Below are 15,444 nucleotides of genomic sequence, written 5' to 3' on the forward strand. Positions count from 1 at the left end.
GGAAGAGCGATTTTCACGTTGTGCAACTTTCGGCTTTCACGCCAGGTGTGAGAATATATCACGGTATCCCCGGCTCACAAAAATCACATAGAAATGCATGGACGATGATTCATCTCGTTTGAAAATATCAATAGCCATTATTATGAAGGTTAATTTTAACGATCATTTACATACCTTCAGTCAATTGCAATATCATCTAATTAGTTCTCGACATTTCTTCGACAAGCAAGAAGGCAGAAGAAAATTGATCGAACGGCTATTTATAAACAATGAGCTACTATTATAATAATAGGAAGACTACTACTATTCGATAAAGTGCCTAAATTACAGATTCTTTTGAGATTTTTCGTTGATAATAATGAAAAAGTAATCAAAGCCGATAATAAAAATAAGAGTGAGAAAGCGCGGGAGCGAAAGAATGAAAATTAGAGAGAGAGAGAGAGAGAGAGAGAGAGAGAGAGAGCGCGACGGAGGGAGGGGGATAATGCCATTCAAAGGGAAAACACTGTCCAAATTATAAGATTGTTAAGAATATAATATTGCGAGGTAATCAAAATGAAAAAGACATCGCGTGATTAACGGGAATCTAATCGACTCTACTCTGCGGCAAGTATTTCTCCTGGATTAAAAATAATAATTACCGTTGCTGTGTCAGATTGAAATCGACACGACCGCATTGAAATTCGCAACTGACTGTGCGCATTTTTTCACAGAAACGGACACGTCATGCCCATTGTGGTACGCGGGTGAGAGACATCGAGGCTAATCCCCGCGCAATCCCTAGATACAGTAATAACCATAATAATAGAATGACGCCACCTATCGTTTTTCATTTATCAATGGCGCTATTATTTCACCGCGTTGTGAAGAAATGAAAAACAATAGAGGCTAAACAAAACGAAGATCGGAGAATTTGACGTAGGTATGGAGAAATAGGTAGGTAGGTCGATAGATAGATAGTTGGTTCGAGTGAAATGTTGGCGAGGAAGGGGAAGGAAGGGGAGGTTGGCGAGGGAGGGCGGGAAAGCGTGGTGGGGGGAGGCAGGAGATTTGATTAAATGAAAATTGTCTAGAATGTCAAGGATCGTTGGACGCGCGATTCGGTTAGTATCGTGCCGAGGTGTTGGTGCATGGCCAACCATCGATCGAGCGGGAATGTGATCGTCCAACGGAGGCTTCATCAAAGCTTTGATATTACATCGGCGAAGGAAGTTGCACCGAGAGTTCCGAACTTAATAGGCTAATCGCTCATTATCACAATAAATTCGTTAAAGAAAATCTGCCGAGCGCCGTGACGGCCCGGCTTTCGCGTTCGCGTCTCCACGGTAACCCCTAACCTCTAACGGAGGAGTAGAGGTAAAGCCTTGGAGCACCAGCGGCTAGAGCTCGTCGTGCCACCGGGGCAAGAGGTCCAGCACCTCGTCTCTGATGCTCTCGGCTCTAGTGGCCGAGAGTCGGGTGCTACCCGTCAATCTCCTGCCTCGACGCTTCCCGGTGTAGAGGGCGAGGGTCGGGTAGGCGCGGATGCCCGCCTGACTGCACTGGTAGTGGTACTGCTCGCAGTTTAGCCTTGCCAGTCGAACTTTACCCTCCAGCAGCTGAAACAGACTCGTTCGTCGCGTTTAAGTTCACGTCCGTGAGATCGGACACTAAGGCTTGACTAGCCAACCCAAGTGCGTTTAAACGACTTGTTAACGTTTTAAGGAGGAGAAGGAGCGCTGGACCTCTGTTACGATGATGCAAAAGATGAATGGATTGTTGGAGAGAGGTGGGTTGGGGTGGGTTTGGTAAGACATCTGATAAGGTGCAATTTTTTATGGAGTCACGTTACAGTCTATTGATCGAAGATACATTATCGAAACGTTTAGTTTTATTTTCTCTGTTATGCTGCGAGTATTAATAATTATTTGTGATGGCATACAATCGATTGGCTTTTACTCGTGCGGTAACAAAGCTTATGATTTTATATCGCAAGTTCGTTTCAATTCCATTAGTTTTCTGTACTTGTTAGCCACAATCTCTTGATAACAATATCAAACCACTAACTGCACGTTTCACAATGCGAACTTGAATGTAAAATTATCTATCATGTCCTCCTTGAAATTTTTTTACTGGAATGTACTTCACATTTTTTCATTCAATTTTTCGGATGAAATTAAAATAAATGCAAAAAATTGTCGTGTCAAAATGATTATAATCACATTATTAATTTGAAATCACATCTAATAAAATTACATCAATCGTGTATGGCAAAAATTTATCAAAATGCAAAATTCCAATTCCCCAAGAAGATTGCATAATCGATATTATGTGAACAAATAAGGTCGATTCACATTGTAATTAACAAGTTTATCTAGTTGAATTCGATATAATGTCAGCTTTCGTTAATTAGATTATACAAACGACTAATATAACTTAGATTTTTAAATATATCAATCAATTCTAAATTAATATTTTAAAACGTATACAATAATATTCATTTTCTAAGCTTTTTCATCAGACATTAGAGTGCGATATAAATATATGCTATATATATATGTTATGTTTTAAACATATATTTTTAAGTTGTCGGCATACATAAATTATATAATTGTAAATGCAATTTTAAAGTAATGCATTGTAATTTGTTTATACAAAGTAACTGAAATTGTAGATTTTATAAAGAACTTTTAAAATAAATCTTTTGAAATAAATATTTTTTCACTTTGTTGATATATCATTTAACATGTACTGCATATATATATATATATATACAATTACAAATATTTATTTAAGTAATATGTTGCAAAAAAAAAAAAAATGAAAATATTTAAAAAAGAGAAAACTGCGATTTTTAAAATTTATTCATTCATGCCGAGTTTGATTTACAAAATTTTACCGACTTACGTTTAATATAAACAAATGCATAATTATTTAATAAATATAGAATATCTTCCGAATACATTGACTACCGATTTTAACAGTCGATATATATATATATATATATATATATATATATATATATATATATATATATATAGTGTAACAGCATCAATTTAATCGGAGAAGCGCAAGCTACACGATATATTAATAGAAAATCATCGTTATTCTCCATTCGTCAGATTCGATGATGTTTAAAGCCAATCATTGGATGATGATCAATAATAATTTATATCTTGAAATTCATGTAAGAGCGTTTGAGTAAAGCAGTGACTCACCTGAGCAGCTATCGCAAATTGGGGTTCCAAAATTATGCAGTGACTGCACCAGGGCGCGAAATAATCGACCAACACTACATCGTCAGTTTTCAAAACCGCCTTCTCCAAGTTCGCCTCATTCAACTCTTGTACCTTCACTGGTAAAAATTGTGTGACAAACTTCAATAGAGACGAAGTGTCTCTCTGTCCACTATACAATCTGCAATTTTCCATTAAACGGACGAAATAATAAACAACTATATTGCTCGCTTAATATTAAACGAGAGGCTACTTACACCACGGAATTCAATCCCTCACTACCAATTGGATATAACCTGATTGTCGGATAGCTACGCACATTTTGCCCCGAGCATATCGACTTCTCGGCCTCGCAATCAACGCTCGCTACTTTAACGAAGGAAAGGAGCTTGAGTGCTTTTGCCACTCCCGTCCATTCGGAAGCCAACTGCTGGCAGGGCTTGCACCAAGGTGCAAAGTAATCCACTATCCACAAGTGATTGGCTCTTTTCTTACCGAGCTTTTGATTAAAGCTCTTGGACGTCAGATGCAATACTGAAACATGATCTCGCGTGAGATGAAATTGCCCGATGAATTCGTGATTAGTTGGATGTATGTACCTGTTGGGTTCATGGCTTCGTTGATGAATTCTATGATGTGCGAGGCCGTTCGCTGGGTTGTAAAGTGAAATGTATTTGTGCCATTGACGAGTGTGGCCGTTGGATAGGATTGGATATTGTAGCGCTTGCAAATGTCCGAGTGGGTCGTACAGTCAACAGTTCCAAAATGCACGACCGAAGAGTCGAATTCTAACGACGCTTTGCGCACTTCTGGGAGAAATTTTAAACAAGGCGGACACCAGGGTGCATACCAATCGAGAAACCAGGCTTCGCCTGCCAAAATCCCAAGATACAGCGTTGATAATAATTGAGTAATTGAGTGGTGCACGCCATTGCACTAGAGTAACGACTGATTTATTCGATACCTACCGCTTTCTTTGTTTAATATCGAGTGAACTTTATCCGCGGAGAGTGCCCAAACGTTTTCTGCTTTCAGACTATTCTTAGCGAAATTCGCAACGTCGTTCATTCTATTCTTCCCGTGGCTTATTTCGAATGCGCCTCCGGGCTTCAAAACAGCCCAAGTAGGATACCGATTAATGTTCAGTTTTTTACATAATTTTGAGTATCGTCCACAATTAATTTTGCCTGGGGGATTATAATTGTTAAAACTGATTTTTTTTTGTTTTGTTTTTCCACACATGTTATGTCGCAAACAATGCAAATTTTATGTCCTTTACCTAATGCTACGTCCTTCAATACACTGGGTAATTGCTTTAGTAAGATATCCAAGTCTGTATCATGGCCAATATAGAAGCAAAATAGCCATCCGTTACCACTTTTCTTTGTTACTTTACCTAAAATATCCTGTCAGTGATGTTTGTTACATTTCTTGGTAAATTTTATAAAAAAAAAAAAAAGAAATAAAGAAAGAAAAAGAAAGTAAAGAGAGAGAGAGAGAGAGAGCGTCGATTACGAAGATGTTTAATTACATTATACTCATCGTCATTAATATCTTGTGGTTCGGGCAATTGTTCTAAAATTTTTTTAACCAAATCCTCAACCTCTACAATATCATTGATTAATGTAGGCTTAACATCAGCATTAAGCTTAGATGGTAGATAAACGGCAGTGGTCGAGTCCGAGATAATATCGTGGCATTTACTATCTTTGCATTCAAATACTTTAACATGGATCATTTTATCCTAAAAGAAATTCTGCACTGAAATGTTCTTTAAATACATGTAATATAAACATAACTCATAGAGTGTGTATTAATTTTGTGAAGCCGATTCAATGGAATAAACAACGCAACACGATTTACTTTGTCTAATAAAATATGGTTGATATGCAAAAAAACTTACAAAAGTAGCAGCAACTCTTAATCGTTCGTCCGATGTAAAACAGTAATTAACATCTTTGCAGATGAAAATTAACATTGGCTTTTCTTTCAAACCTTTTCCTTTTAACAGACTAGTCCAAACTGATTTACTAATTTCAGGTATGTCTATATGAAGCTTATCCAACACAAACTTCATAATTGCTTCGTAGGTTTTCTCATTTTTATATTTCAGTCCTTGATGAGAATTCTACGACGTGAGCATGGCTTTAATAATAATTTAGGCATAATAATAATTGTATTCTTGTTGAAAGTAATTTAATTACCACTGGATAATATAATAAGGTAGGATACGATTGTATTCCAACTTGGGAGCACAAGTGCCAATCGTCTTCGCAATTAACTGCGCCGATCCTAATGACTCCTTCAAGTTTTTTAGCAAGTTTCCTCCAAACTGGAGCCAAATGATGACAGTGACTACATTGTGGTGAATAAAAATTAATAAACCACATTTTCTCCGAAGCAGTTACACTCTCAACTAAATAAATAATTAGTTATACGTTGAATTTTATAAATTAATTTTTCAAATTAATTAATGCTCTACTAAAGCCACTTACAGTAATCGTTTATATTGAGAGTAACAATTTGAGGATCATCGTCGTAGATTCCAAAATTATTCTGATAGTACGTATACGAATGATAATTCCTGCGGCTTTTAGAATCATCGAGACCATCCTCCCCGTATAAGTCATATTTCTTCCTTAAGTCGGGATCTTTCAAAACTTCGTAAGCAGTCGTCAGTTTTATAAATTTAACATGAGCATCCGGATCGTCCTAAATTTTTCAAAATCCATTACAAAAAAAATTCAGACGCAGTAAACATTAATTACAAGAGCAAATCACAAATTACAGTTTTCTTATCTGGATGCTCGGTGACTGCAAGTTTCTTAAAGGCCTTTCTAATATCTCGTTGATCGGCAGTCCTCTCAACACCCAACAATTTATAATAGTCCTCGGCCCAGGTAAGAGTTAGAAAGACAAAGAGAGTGAACGATACTCCAATATTCCTAAATAACATTGACAAAAATCACCATTACGCATAAGCTTGATAACAAATATTTATTATTGAACGCCAATTGTTAATACAAGAAACAGTACGACAACATTATCTCAATCAAAACATCCAATAAAACATACAAAACCAAAACTTAAATCAAAATAATACATCACTGTTTTCATTGTCATTCGTTTATTACATAAATAATTGATATTTAAATATCCAATATAACTAGCAATAAACGCCAATTACTCACATTTTCGTAATCGATTAGCTGCAGCTTCCCACCAAAAGCATTAAATTCACCATAAAGAATTTATTAATACATAATTGTGACTTTAAATTCACTTCTTCTAACTCTAATCTCGTTATTATGAAACGCCTACGCTTAAAGATAAGCTCCTCGGTCCATACCGTATTTGGAATTCACGTCTATTTCCCGGAATCTAACCTTATCTAGGCAACCGAGCGGGCGCGCGCGCGCCCGCACACACACCCAACGAACGCACAATGCGTTGTATTTTTTGACAGGTTGTAGCAAAGCGTCGTCAGCAGCGCCATCGAGTGGCGCTAAAATTTTAAAACAACATTAGCGTTCGTCCTTAGTTACTAATATAACGATTAATAATATTGCGACGTATATAATCTTGTTGACCTTTCAATTACTGTCGAGCACATATTGCAAACATAAAAGCTAGAATAAAACGATCGCCTGATAATGCATTTAATAAATCTAATACCTGAGGTAGTGTTAAATGCCGAGAAGGTAAACTATATTATTGGTCTATGTTTATCATTGTCTATGATTATATAATGTGACCGATGTTTGAGGCTCGATACAATTTTTCAATTAGCCCAAACCTGTTTTAAAACACACGTGCAGAATACCATCCGAGCCAGACGAAGTTGATAAATTAATAAAAGGTAGCGATTTATTTTCATATGTGAATCGCTGGTTCATGCGTAAGCGCATTTTATCACCTAATCAGTATTACGCTCAAACTTATCTGAAAAGTACGACAGCGATTAAGCGTGAAATAAATAATCATCTGCTAAAATTCCCTTTTATGATCCATCCATTCAGTTCGTTCAGGTATGCAATGAGTCCATGCAATAAAATTTAATTACTTATCGATGATGCTTTCCTCTTTTTTCGATCGTTGGTCATCCAAAAGTGGAGAGCAAAAACAAAAACAAAAAAACAAACAAAACAAAAAGACAAAAAAAACAAAACAAAAACAACAACAACAGCAGCAGCAACAACAACAACAACAAAACAAAAACAACAACAACAGCAGCAGCAACAACAACGACAAAAACAAAACAAAACTAAATACAAAAAAAAAAAAAAACATCAATTTCAGAAACTTGTGGTACATAATTGTAAGTGTAATTACGATTATAACTCTCGTATGGGTACCATTCCTAAGTGCATTTTATTTGGATAGTGCACTGCCCAGCTTCGGATACCTAGTGATAATTGACATTATCATGGTGCTCGATAATTTTATTTATTGTTTAACCGGATATTATGATCAGATCACGAAAAAAGTAATTTTAGATCCTAAAATTGTATTTAAGTAAGAGTTTATTTTTAATTTATATGGATGACATTGGCATATAATTAATATTAGGATAAGCAACGTAACAATAATTCAATAATTCTTTCAGGAAGTATGTAACAAGTTTTTTTATTTTTGATTTCTTCTCGGCTTTACCGTTTCAAACAATTGACTTTATTATTAATAACGAAAAAAGTATCAGCTGGTACGGTTCAATTGCCAATTGCTTTAAAATATTTCGAGTGGGCAATCTTATTCGCAATATCCGTCATCTTAATCACGTGAGAGAGAAGAAAACAATTATCAACTATCTTGCCCCAATATCCGTAACATTACGCATTACTTATATTATTATTTTAAAATAATTTCAGGCATACAACGTACACTTTCAAATCAGAATATATTTGGATCTTTTTTTAATATTGACTATTAGTTTGCATTGGTCGGCATGTATGACCTATTATGTGCCATTGTTGATTTTAAAATTTCCCAACGCTATTGACATCGATTCGTTAGTCGTCGTAATTTTATTACTTTCCCATTAATCTTCTAAATTCTCATATGCTATTTCGAACTCGAAAACAGAAAGTCGTGGATATTAAGTAAAAATATGGAGAAACGAGATACGAAAATGAAAAAATATATTTTGTCGATGAACCGGGCCATGATATCGTTAGTTAGCTCGGAACATTATTTAGACGTCGCAACCCCGGAGGACATGATAATAAATTTTATTCTATCCATCATAGGAAAAATTGGATTTATTTATCTGCTATGTTGGTATTTTGTATAATATATATTTGACGAGAGATTAAAGATATTTTTGATATTGAGAAACCAAAAGAAAAAAAAAACATAAACAAATAAAGAAGAAGAAAAAAAGAAGACGAACAAGAGCAAAAGTCCCATAACATTTACAATTTTACATTGCTATATTATTAAAATTCTACGTTTATTATATAAAAATATGAACTACAGAAATTTCGGGCTCTTTAATATTTATTCTATACTTTGGTTCAATTTTCATTCTAATATATTGATATTGATAATATATTGATATTGACAAGAAAATACCAACACACAAACACACATACATATACATATACTAACAAATATTCTTATATTATTGTGAAAAATCTTTTCCAGCTCAGTTTTCGCGGCTCATAACAACCTTACAATCCTTCAATAACGAGCGCCTGAAACTATTGCAGCAATTGCAAGAGTACATGCAGTATAAAGAATTGCCTCGGGTTATGCAAAAGAGGCTACTCGAATATAGCAATTACTGGTACAAGAAGAATTTTATCCGAGACACTCACATTCTCAGTCAAGTATCCGAACCTCTTCGTAAAGTATGGCACGCCTTTTCTCACTTTCACTCTTCTTTCACGGATGGCTAAAATGATTCTCTCCTTCATTGTCCTCCATTTTATTAATTCTATGTGCAATTTTAGGAACTGATATTCCACAACTACAAGAGGCTACTAGATAACGTGAAATTATTTAAATACTTGCCAGAGCCAGCGATCGAAAAGCTAATTATGTTCATTAAACCGGAACTATATTTGTCGAATGATATAATTGTTAAATCCGGTACAATTGGCGATACGATGTATTTTATCGACTCTGGCACTGTTGCCGTCTACTCAAGTTTCGGAAAAGAAGTAAATTGCTTACAATTAATAATATGCATTATAGGGTAGAGTTTAGATTTGTCTCAACTTCCTGCCAGCTCGATCCAATGATTTCCAGTATAATTAAGCATCGTGGGCTAATAACAAAATTTATTATGTAAAATTATTTTATATTACAATATCCGATTGGATATTAATTGGAACGGACGATGATCGTGGTGCGAAGAAGGGACTTTCTATAATCAACACACACTCGATTCATTTCATAATTTTCCTTAATCTATCGTATCCACTTGACAGGTACATCTTTACATATTATTCTTGTCGTCGTTGTTGTTATTATTATTAATACTATGTTATGTCGCGAATAATTTCAACAATAATTGAACATAGTTTGTTCATAAAGAATTTCTTACTATTATTGAACGTTAATTAGAATTCGAGATGAATGCGAATTTCAGTCGCTCAATTTATTCGAATGTTCAAGATTCTCAATATTGAATGTAAATTTGAAAATGAAAAGTTTGATTAATAGTACAAATTCAAATAGCACGAATACAATAAATCATCACATGTAAAAGGAAATTTATATTAAGGAAATACAATATAGATATAAGCATAGCATATGTATAATTTTTGCATACATGCTTGTATATATATAAAGAAATAGTAGAGTAACGCAATTCGCTTAGCGCACTTTGCATATTTTAAATATTAATAAGTAACGGGACTTTGAAATTACTTGAAAACATTTTGGTTGTTGTTGTTGTTGTTGTTGTTGTTGTTGTTGTTTTGGTTGTTGTTGTTTTGGTTGTTGTTATTATTATTATTATTATTATTATTATTATTATTATTATTATTATTGTTACTTATCTAACGTATAAGTAACGTGGAGTTTTTAGTATTGAAATAGAAGAAATTGGAATGTGTGCAATAACTTAGTACAATAGCTTAGAAAGTGCTTAATTATAAACATTTTTTTTTTTTTTTTTTTTTTTTTTTTTTTTTTCCCTAATACATGCAACTCCTAAACACAATGATCAATTAATGGCTTTTATCATAACAATAATATTAAGTACTACAGTCGCATTTATTTACTTAATTATTCATCGACATAATACGCCAAGCATTTCGTATTTGGCCATTGGTACTTAAACGTTGTAAGCGTTCGTATTTCCCATGTCAACGTTGGCATTAACATCCGCATATATCGCAGATCTGCCACTTGGAGGACGGTTCGTACTTCGGGGAGATGGCCTTGGTGATCGAGAACGAGCAGAGAATAGCGGACGTCGTGGCAATCGAGACCTGCGAGATCTTGAAGGTGTCGCGCGACGCTTTCCTGCAGATCGTCGCCACCTATCCCAATTTGCTGGGCCATCTCCAAAAGGTCGTCTTAACGCAGCTGGCTACGAGTGTGCCCCTCAATGACATATACAAGCGGGAAGATTTAGAACGGAATTACGTCAATATCAGCAACTTGCGCAGAGCCATCGGGAGCACCACTCAGAATTAAGAATTTAGAGAGGCTGGGAAGCTACCGCGCACCCCTACTATCAATTCTCCTCGACACATATCTATAAATCGTTATTAATGTTGCAACCCCGTACGAACGAACGATAATAACAATAATAACAACAACGACAATAATAATAATAATAATAATAATAATAATAATAATAATAATAATAATAATAATAACAAATAATAACAAATAATAACAATAATATTAATATTAATATTAGTTAGTACCATAGCAATGATAATGACAATGGTATGGGTAGTAAGTAATAACAGTGGTTAATAATAGTAAATAATGATTTATAAAAATAGTGCTCAATTTTTTTTTAATATACATTCGAAGCTATCGCGTTAACGATATTACTAACGATCGTTGTCTTTGAGTGAAAGCGCGTGTTCTGACGATTAAATCATAAAATTCTAATTAACGAGAATTTGGAGGCAAAGCTACGAGTCGGCAATCCAGCGAGGGAAGGCGAATTGAATTTTCAAATTCAAAAGAAGCGAAATGTTTGGAAATTGCGAGCCTACTTTGACTCTCGTTAAACTTGATCATCACGCGAGGCCGCATTAGCGTAAAATCCAAGGGAAAATCCTTCAGGTACGGTCGTACTTGAGCAGCGTCCGAGTCTCGCGCATTTTCTTGGGATTACGGTAGGACTGTCGGTAGATGGAGGTGAGCCTCCAGTGCTCGGGGTAGTCCGTGTCGCGACAGCCAGCGACGACACTAAAAGGCGGCGCGAGACTGTCGATGCAGAAGGTCCTGCGTGCGTAGGGAGTCCGGGGTCGGGGCACCTGCAGTCTGGAAGGCAGCCCATTGCTCTTGACGGGCTTCCTGGGACAGAGTGCGGAACGCGTCGTCCTCGCGGGGGCCTCGGCTTTGCTCAGCTGGGGACAGCCGAGGCAGTGTCGCTGGGAGTTGGCTCGCCTGGTCTTGGAAGCGTTGCTGCGCTCGTCGGTTAGATTCATCGAGTCCAAGCTCTTGCACAACATAACCTCCTTGGCCTCCGAGTCTGCTTTGCCTCGATCCTGTGAAATTCGAGTCACTCTCCGTGATTTCTTTTCAATACATACGAACAATGCATGCATTATCATATAATATATATATATATATATATATATTTTTTTTTATCATATGAATTGTGTATTATTATTTATGAAATGTAATTTATTCATTATTATTGTAATTAATTAACAATGGAAGAAAAAATTGAGAATTGGGCTTAAGCGAAATCAATTTTCCTTTTTTATGAATTTTATAAATAACAGAGGTTTACAATTTCTCGGTCGTTAAAAAGATTTATTTTTAGAACATTCAATTTCATAAATGTACATTGAAAAATTTTCATTGAAACTTTACGTCTATGTAGTTATATGTGTCGTGTGTTTGTGTGTGTGATATATATATATATATACACAGTAAAATGATTTTTTTGCTAGATACGTGCACCAAAGCTATTAACCGTATTCTCTAAATGGAGTCGAATCATTGCTGTAAGTAAATTAATTCAATATTCAGCTTAAATTTAGCAGCAAATGTGACTTTCGTTGAAGTTGAGAATTTTATGAATTTTTGATATCTATCCTTTAAGGACAGGGTCGTATTAGTATTTTTAAACATCTATTATTAAAATTTCTATTTCTATACTTTATTAATTGTGTATATTTAGGTCGATTAATATTGAAGAGATGAAATATCGTGGTAATTTATTGCATTTTCAAAACTTTTACATTTTAAACTACAATGCATAAAAAATAATGCCAATGATTGAAAAACATGATTTAGTAGATTTTTCTAAATCATCATTTTGGAATAAAAAAATCGACAAACGCATGCACAAGCGCATACTAAAATATTTATATGCAGAAAAATGCATTCCGATTGAAAGTGAAGAAAGATGATGCAAATACTAGCCAAAAGCAAAAAAGATATCCACAATACGGGGACAATATTCTCAGGCAAAGAATTTCTCGTTCTTATTTTATAAACCTTATTTTAGGCAAAGATAAGGTGGGAAAAGTAGATGTGGAGAAACCAAATAATGACTAATGAAAACTCCAAAGTTTCGTTTTTATTTATTCGAAATATTGGAGCGAGAGTATGACTGATCATAGTACAAGTCCATTAAGTCTTTGTAAAACATTTAGTTTAGTTTTAATATAGCAAAGCTTAGGAACAATTCATTACAAACACTAGAACCTTATTAAAAACTTAATTTTTGCCTAACAATCCAAGAGCTTTTCTTTATCGTATCTTTAAATACAATAGAATAATAATTTAGGCAAAATAAACGAAATCGCTCTAAGAGTGGTAGTAATGTTAATCGAATGCGCATTCCAATCGTACAAATGGATTCCCGCAAATGAACAAGAAAATTCAAATTCTTGTGAAAAACTTTGGTAATTAACGGTTCGTTATGTCCACCATTACCTTTCGATTTTCGAGTCTAATTCCAACAATAAATTTCTCGATACCCATGGCGTAATATCAATAAGCCCACGGTAAAATCTTCCAAAACGCTCTTTCTTCATTCGCGCGATTCACCTCTCTCTCTCTCTCTCTCTCTCTCTATCTCTCTCTCTCTCTCTCTCTCACTCACACCACCACCACCTCGCTTCTAGCCCACTCGTTGTTTGTCTCACGTACCTTAAGGCATTTATCGCAATCCTGACAGCAGCGATTCCTCGTAGCCTCCGTCTCCTCGTGCTCCTCGTCTCCCTTTTCTAGTCCCGGTATAGAGCCGTTGTGCACATCGACCTTGGGTTCCGGTTGCTGGACGAGGGTGAAGACCGCTGGGGCCGGTCCGCCGTCGGAGCCGTCGATATGCGGTGCTCGACGGGGCTCGTAGGCCGGATCCGGTGGCGTCTCCCAACAGATGGCCAAGTCCATGTAGGTAGTCGGCCTCTTGCAGCCAAGGGCAGGGCCGTAATGTGACGAGCGCGGCAGATCCTTCCTGCGTCCGGGTTGGCGCCGTGGCACGATCCTCTGGCACCTCCGGGGCGTAACAATTCAATGAGTGGGAATCATTTCCCTTGTCAATACTTTTGTATTCAAATTTTACACGTCCGGGGCAACGATGCAATTCCATTGTTTATGAGCATTATAAGCGGAATTTTCAAATATATTTACTATTTATAAATACTTTATTACTCAGTTAATAGCAAAGTAGGTGCTTTTATGTGCTTTTATGCTAAGTACACGCAATGCTTTAAATTTGGAAATGTGTCGCTTTATTACTTACTGCAACTACAAGGAGATACTTCCATTCGTGCTTCATGACCTTTGCACGGTGATTTATAATGTTATTACATCGATCGGATCGATAGCTCAAGTTAACGTTATAGATAATTTATGGAAATAGTACATGCATTTATAAAACAGTTAAACGATTATGCTTTAATCTGGAAAATTAACAAAGTACAATGTGAATGTATTTCATTTTTTCTTCTTCTTTTTTTTTCTTCAAATTTTTTTTTTTTTTTTTTTTCTCATTAACGAACACACGTAACGCAACGTTTTTGAAACGTAAAGAAAGATGATCGCGACCGTCTTACCTTAAATAATAATTTCCTATATAATTCTAAATGTACGCGTTTCAAGGATTGCACGTGAGTATTCACTCGTCACTGCGTCTCGTCATTACGCTACAATTCTCGACTGTCTGCATTGGCTAGTAAATTGTTTAAAAACAAAAGTGACATCATCGTTTGACAACAAACCGCAGACTCAAAACGTTCGTGAAGGAAAAAACATTGTAAAAATTTATTTGGCTGATTAATTGGATTAAGCGCGAAATATTATAGAAAAACTGATAGCGTAAAGCTTGGGTGATTAAGCACTTCTCCAGCCGATTAATCTATATCTGCGAGGAAACAGCCCGACAAAACAATCGCAAGCTCCACGAGAAAAGCGCGTGTGCCCCAACCCTGGCGAGTATTACGAGAATAACAACAGGAAGGTGCCAACCTTTTGACCGCCTCGCACATGTACGGATCCTCGGCCCTGACACTCGCGCTAAAAATAGCATCGTCCACGCGGTCCGGTAGAGGCTGGTGCTGCAGGTTCTCCGCGTGGAACTTCTTGGCGGTGACGAATCGCTCGATGCACGAGGTGATGGGATGCGCTAACGACACCGACCCCGAGCTCCTACGAGGACAATGGCTGCAGCACTTCCTCGGCATCCCGACAGAGACCGGCTCGTTTCTACGGATAGCTGAGATTCTGGCATTGGCATCCTCGGCCTCGGCGAGGTCTTACCCCACTCGCGCGCATTACACATCCGCCCGTAAGCCTCGACTGTTGGCGCGACGTGGGTAAGCTTTTTTTTCTTGTTTTAACCAAATTTGCAAAGGAAATCCCACGACGATGGCAGAGTCCTCCCCATAGTAATACGGCCGTCTGCAATTTCTCTCTGGTTTCTTACAATTACGAACGACATCGGCTTACGAGCATTCAGCCCGCTATTACAGCTAAGTACTTGTCATCCATCCGGCTTTATTGAGCATAGAATTTGAAAAGTTGGCGAATGATAATGGAGAGTGATGACGATTAGCGAGACTCGTGGACGTGGCGCACT

General features: G+C 36.4%; 3 protein-coding genes across 3 annotated transcripts; 1 reads left to right on the forward strand and 2 right to left on the reverse strand.

Annotated features, from left to right (window-relative positions):
* Nucleotides 1-1,356: 1,356 nt before the first annotated feature.
* On the reverse strand, nt 1,357-6,601 carry LOC105362928 (dnaJ homolog subfamily C member 10-like). The gene is made up of 12 exons (XM_011500473.1): nt 6,407-6,601; nt 6,004-6,160; nt 5,711-5,927; nt 5,420-5,631; nt 5,119-5,343; nt 4,747-4,959; nt 4,495-4,621; nt 4,184-4,402; nt 3,815-4,087; nt 3,473-3,749; nt 3,198-3,396; nt 1,357-1,598 (listed from the first exon to the last, which is right to left on the reverse strand). Coding segments are annotated over exons 1-12 (2,340 nt in total). The 5' UTR covers nt 6,409-6,601; the 3' UTR covers nt 1,357-1,379.
* Nucleotides 6,602-6,868: 267 nt separating this feature from the next.
* Nucleotides 6,869-10,862, forward strand: LOC105363044 (potassium/sodium hyperpolarization-activated cyclic nucleotide-gated channel 1). The gene is made up of 9 exons (XM_011500615.1): nt 6,869-6,916; nt 7,005-7,243; nt 7,515-7,730; nt 7,822-7,993; nt 8,084-8,223; nt 8,298-8,488; nt 8,859-9,064; nt 9,167-9,376; nt 10,563-10,862. The coding sequence occupies exons 1-9, from the start codon at nt 6,869-6,871 to the stop codon at nt 10,860-10,862; spliced, it is 1,722 nt and encodes a 573-aa protein (XP_011498917.1).
* A 559-nt stretch (nt 10,863-11,421) lies between these two features.
* LOC105362929 (uncharacterized) lies at nt 11,422-15,109 on the reverse strand. Its single transcript, XM_011500474.1, has 3 exons — nt 14,835-15,109; nt 13,515-13,860; nt 11,422-11,896 (listed from the first exon to the last, which is right to left on the reverse strand). The coding sequence occupies exons 1-3, from the start codon at nt 15,047-15,049 to the stop codon at nt 11,465-11,467; spliced, it is 993 nt and encodes a 330-aa protein (XP_011498776.1). The 5' UTR covers nt 15,050-15,109; the 3' UTR covers nt 11,422-11,464.
* Nucleotides 15,110-15,444: the final 335 nt, after the last annotated feature.

Source organism: Ceratosolen solmsi, unplaced genomic scaffold, assembly GCF_000503995.2.
Source record: "Ceratosolen solmsi marchali unplaced genomic scaffold, CerSol_1.0 scaffold56, whole genome shotgun sequence".
Lineage (NCBI taxonomy): Eukaryota > Metazoa > Arthropoda > Insecta > Hymenoptera > Agaonidae > Ceratosolen > Ceratosolen solmsi.

Excerpts from the sequence above, each read along its gene's own strand:
- LOC105363044 (XM_011500615.1), top strand. The coding sequence starts at position 6,869 with ATGCATTTAATAAATCTAATACCTGAGGTAGTGTTAAATGCCGAGAAG. Across the intron at positions 8,489-8,858 it reads TGGATTTATTTATCTGCTAT|CTCAGTTTTCGCGGCTCATA; the intron begins GTTGGTATTTTG and ends AATCTTTTCCAG. Across the intron at positions 9,377-10,562 it reads ACTCAAGTTTCGGAAAAGAA|ATCTGCCACTTGGAGGACGG; the intron begins GTAAATTGCTTA and ends CATATATCGCAG.
- LOC105362929 (XM_011500474.1), bottom strand. The coding sequence starts at position 15,049 with ATGCCGAGGAAGTGCTGCAGCCATTGTCCTCGTAGGAGCTCGGGGTCG. Across the intron at positions 13,861-14,834 it reads ATGTGCGAGGCGGTCAAAAG|GTGCCAGAGGATCGTGCCAC; the intron begins GTTGGCACCTTC and ends TACGCCCCGGAG. Across the intron at positions 11,897-13,514 it reads ATTGCGATAAATGCCTTAAG|GATCGAGGCAAAGCAGACTC; the intron begins GTACGTGAGACA and ends CGAATTTCACAG.
- LOC105362928 (XM_011500473.1), bottom strand. Across the intron at positions 5,928-6,003 it reads AGCATCCAGATAAGAAAACT|GACGATCCGGATGCTCATGT; the intron begins GTAATTTGTGAT and ends TGAAAAATTTAG. Across the intron at positions 4,088-4,183 it reads GATATTAAACAAAGAAAGCG|GCGAAGCCTGGTTTCTCGAT; the intron begins GTAGGTATCGAA and ends GGATTTTGGCAG.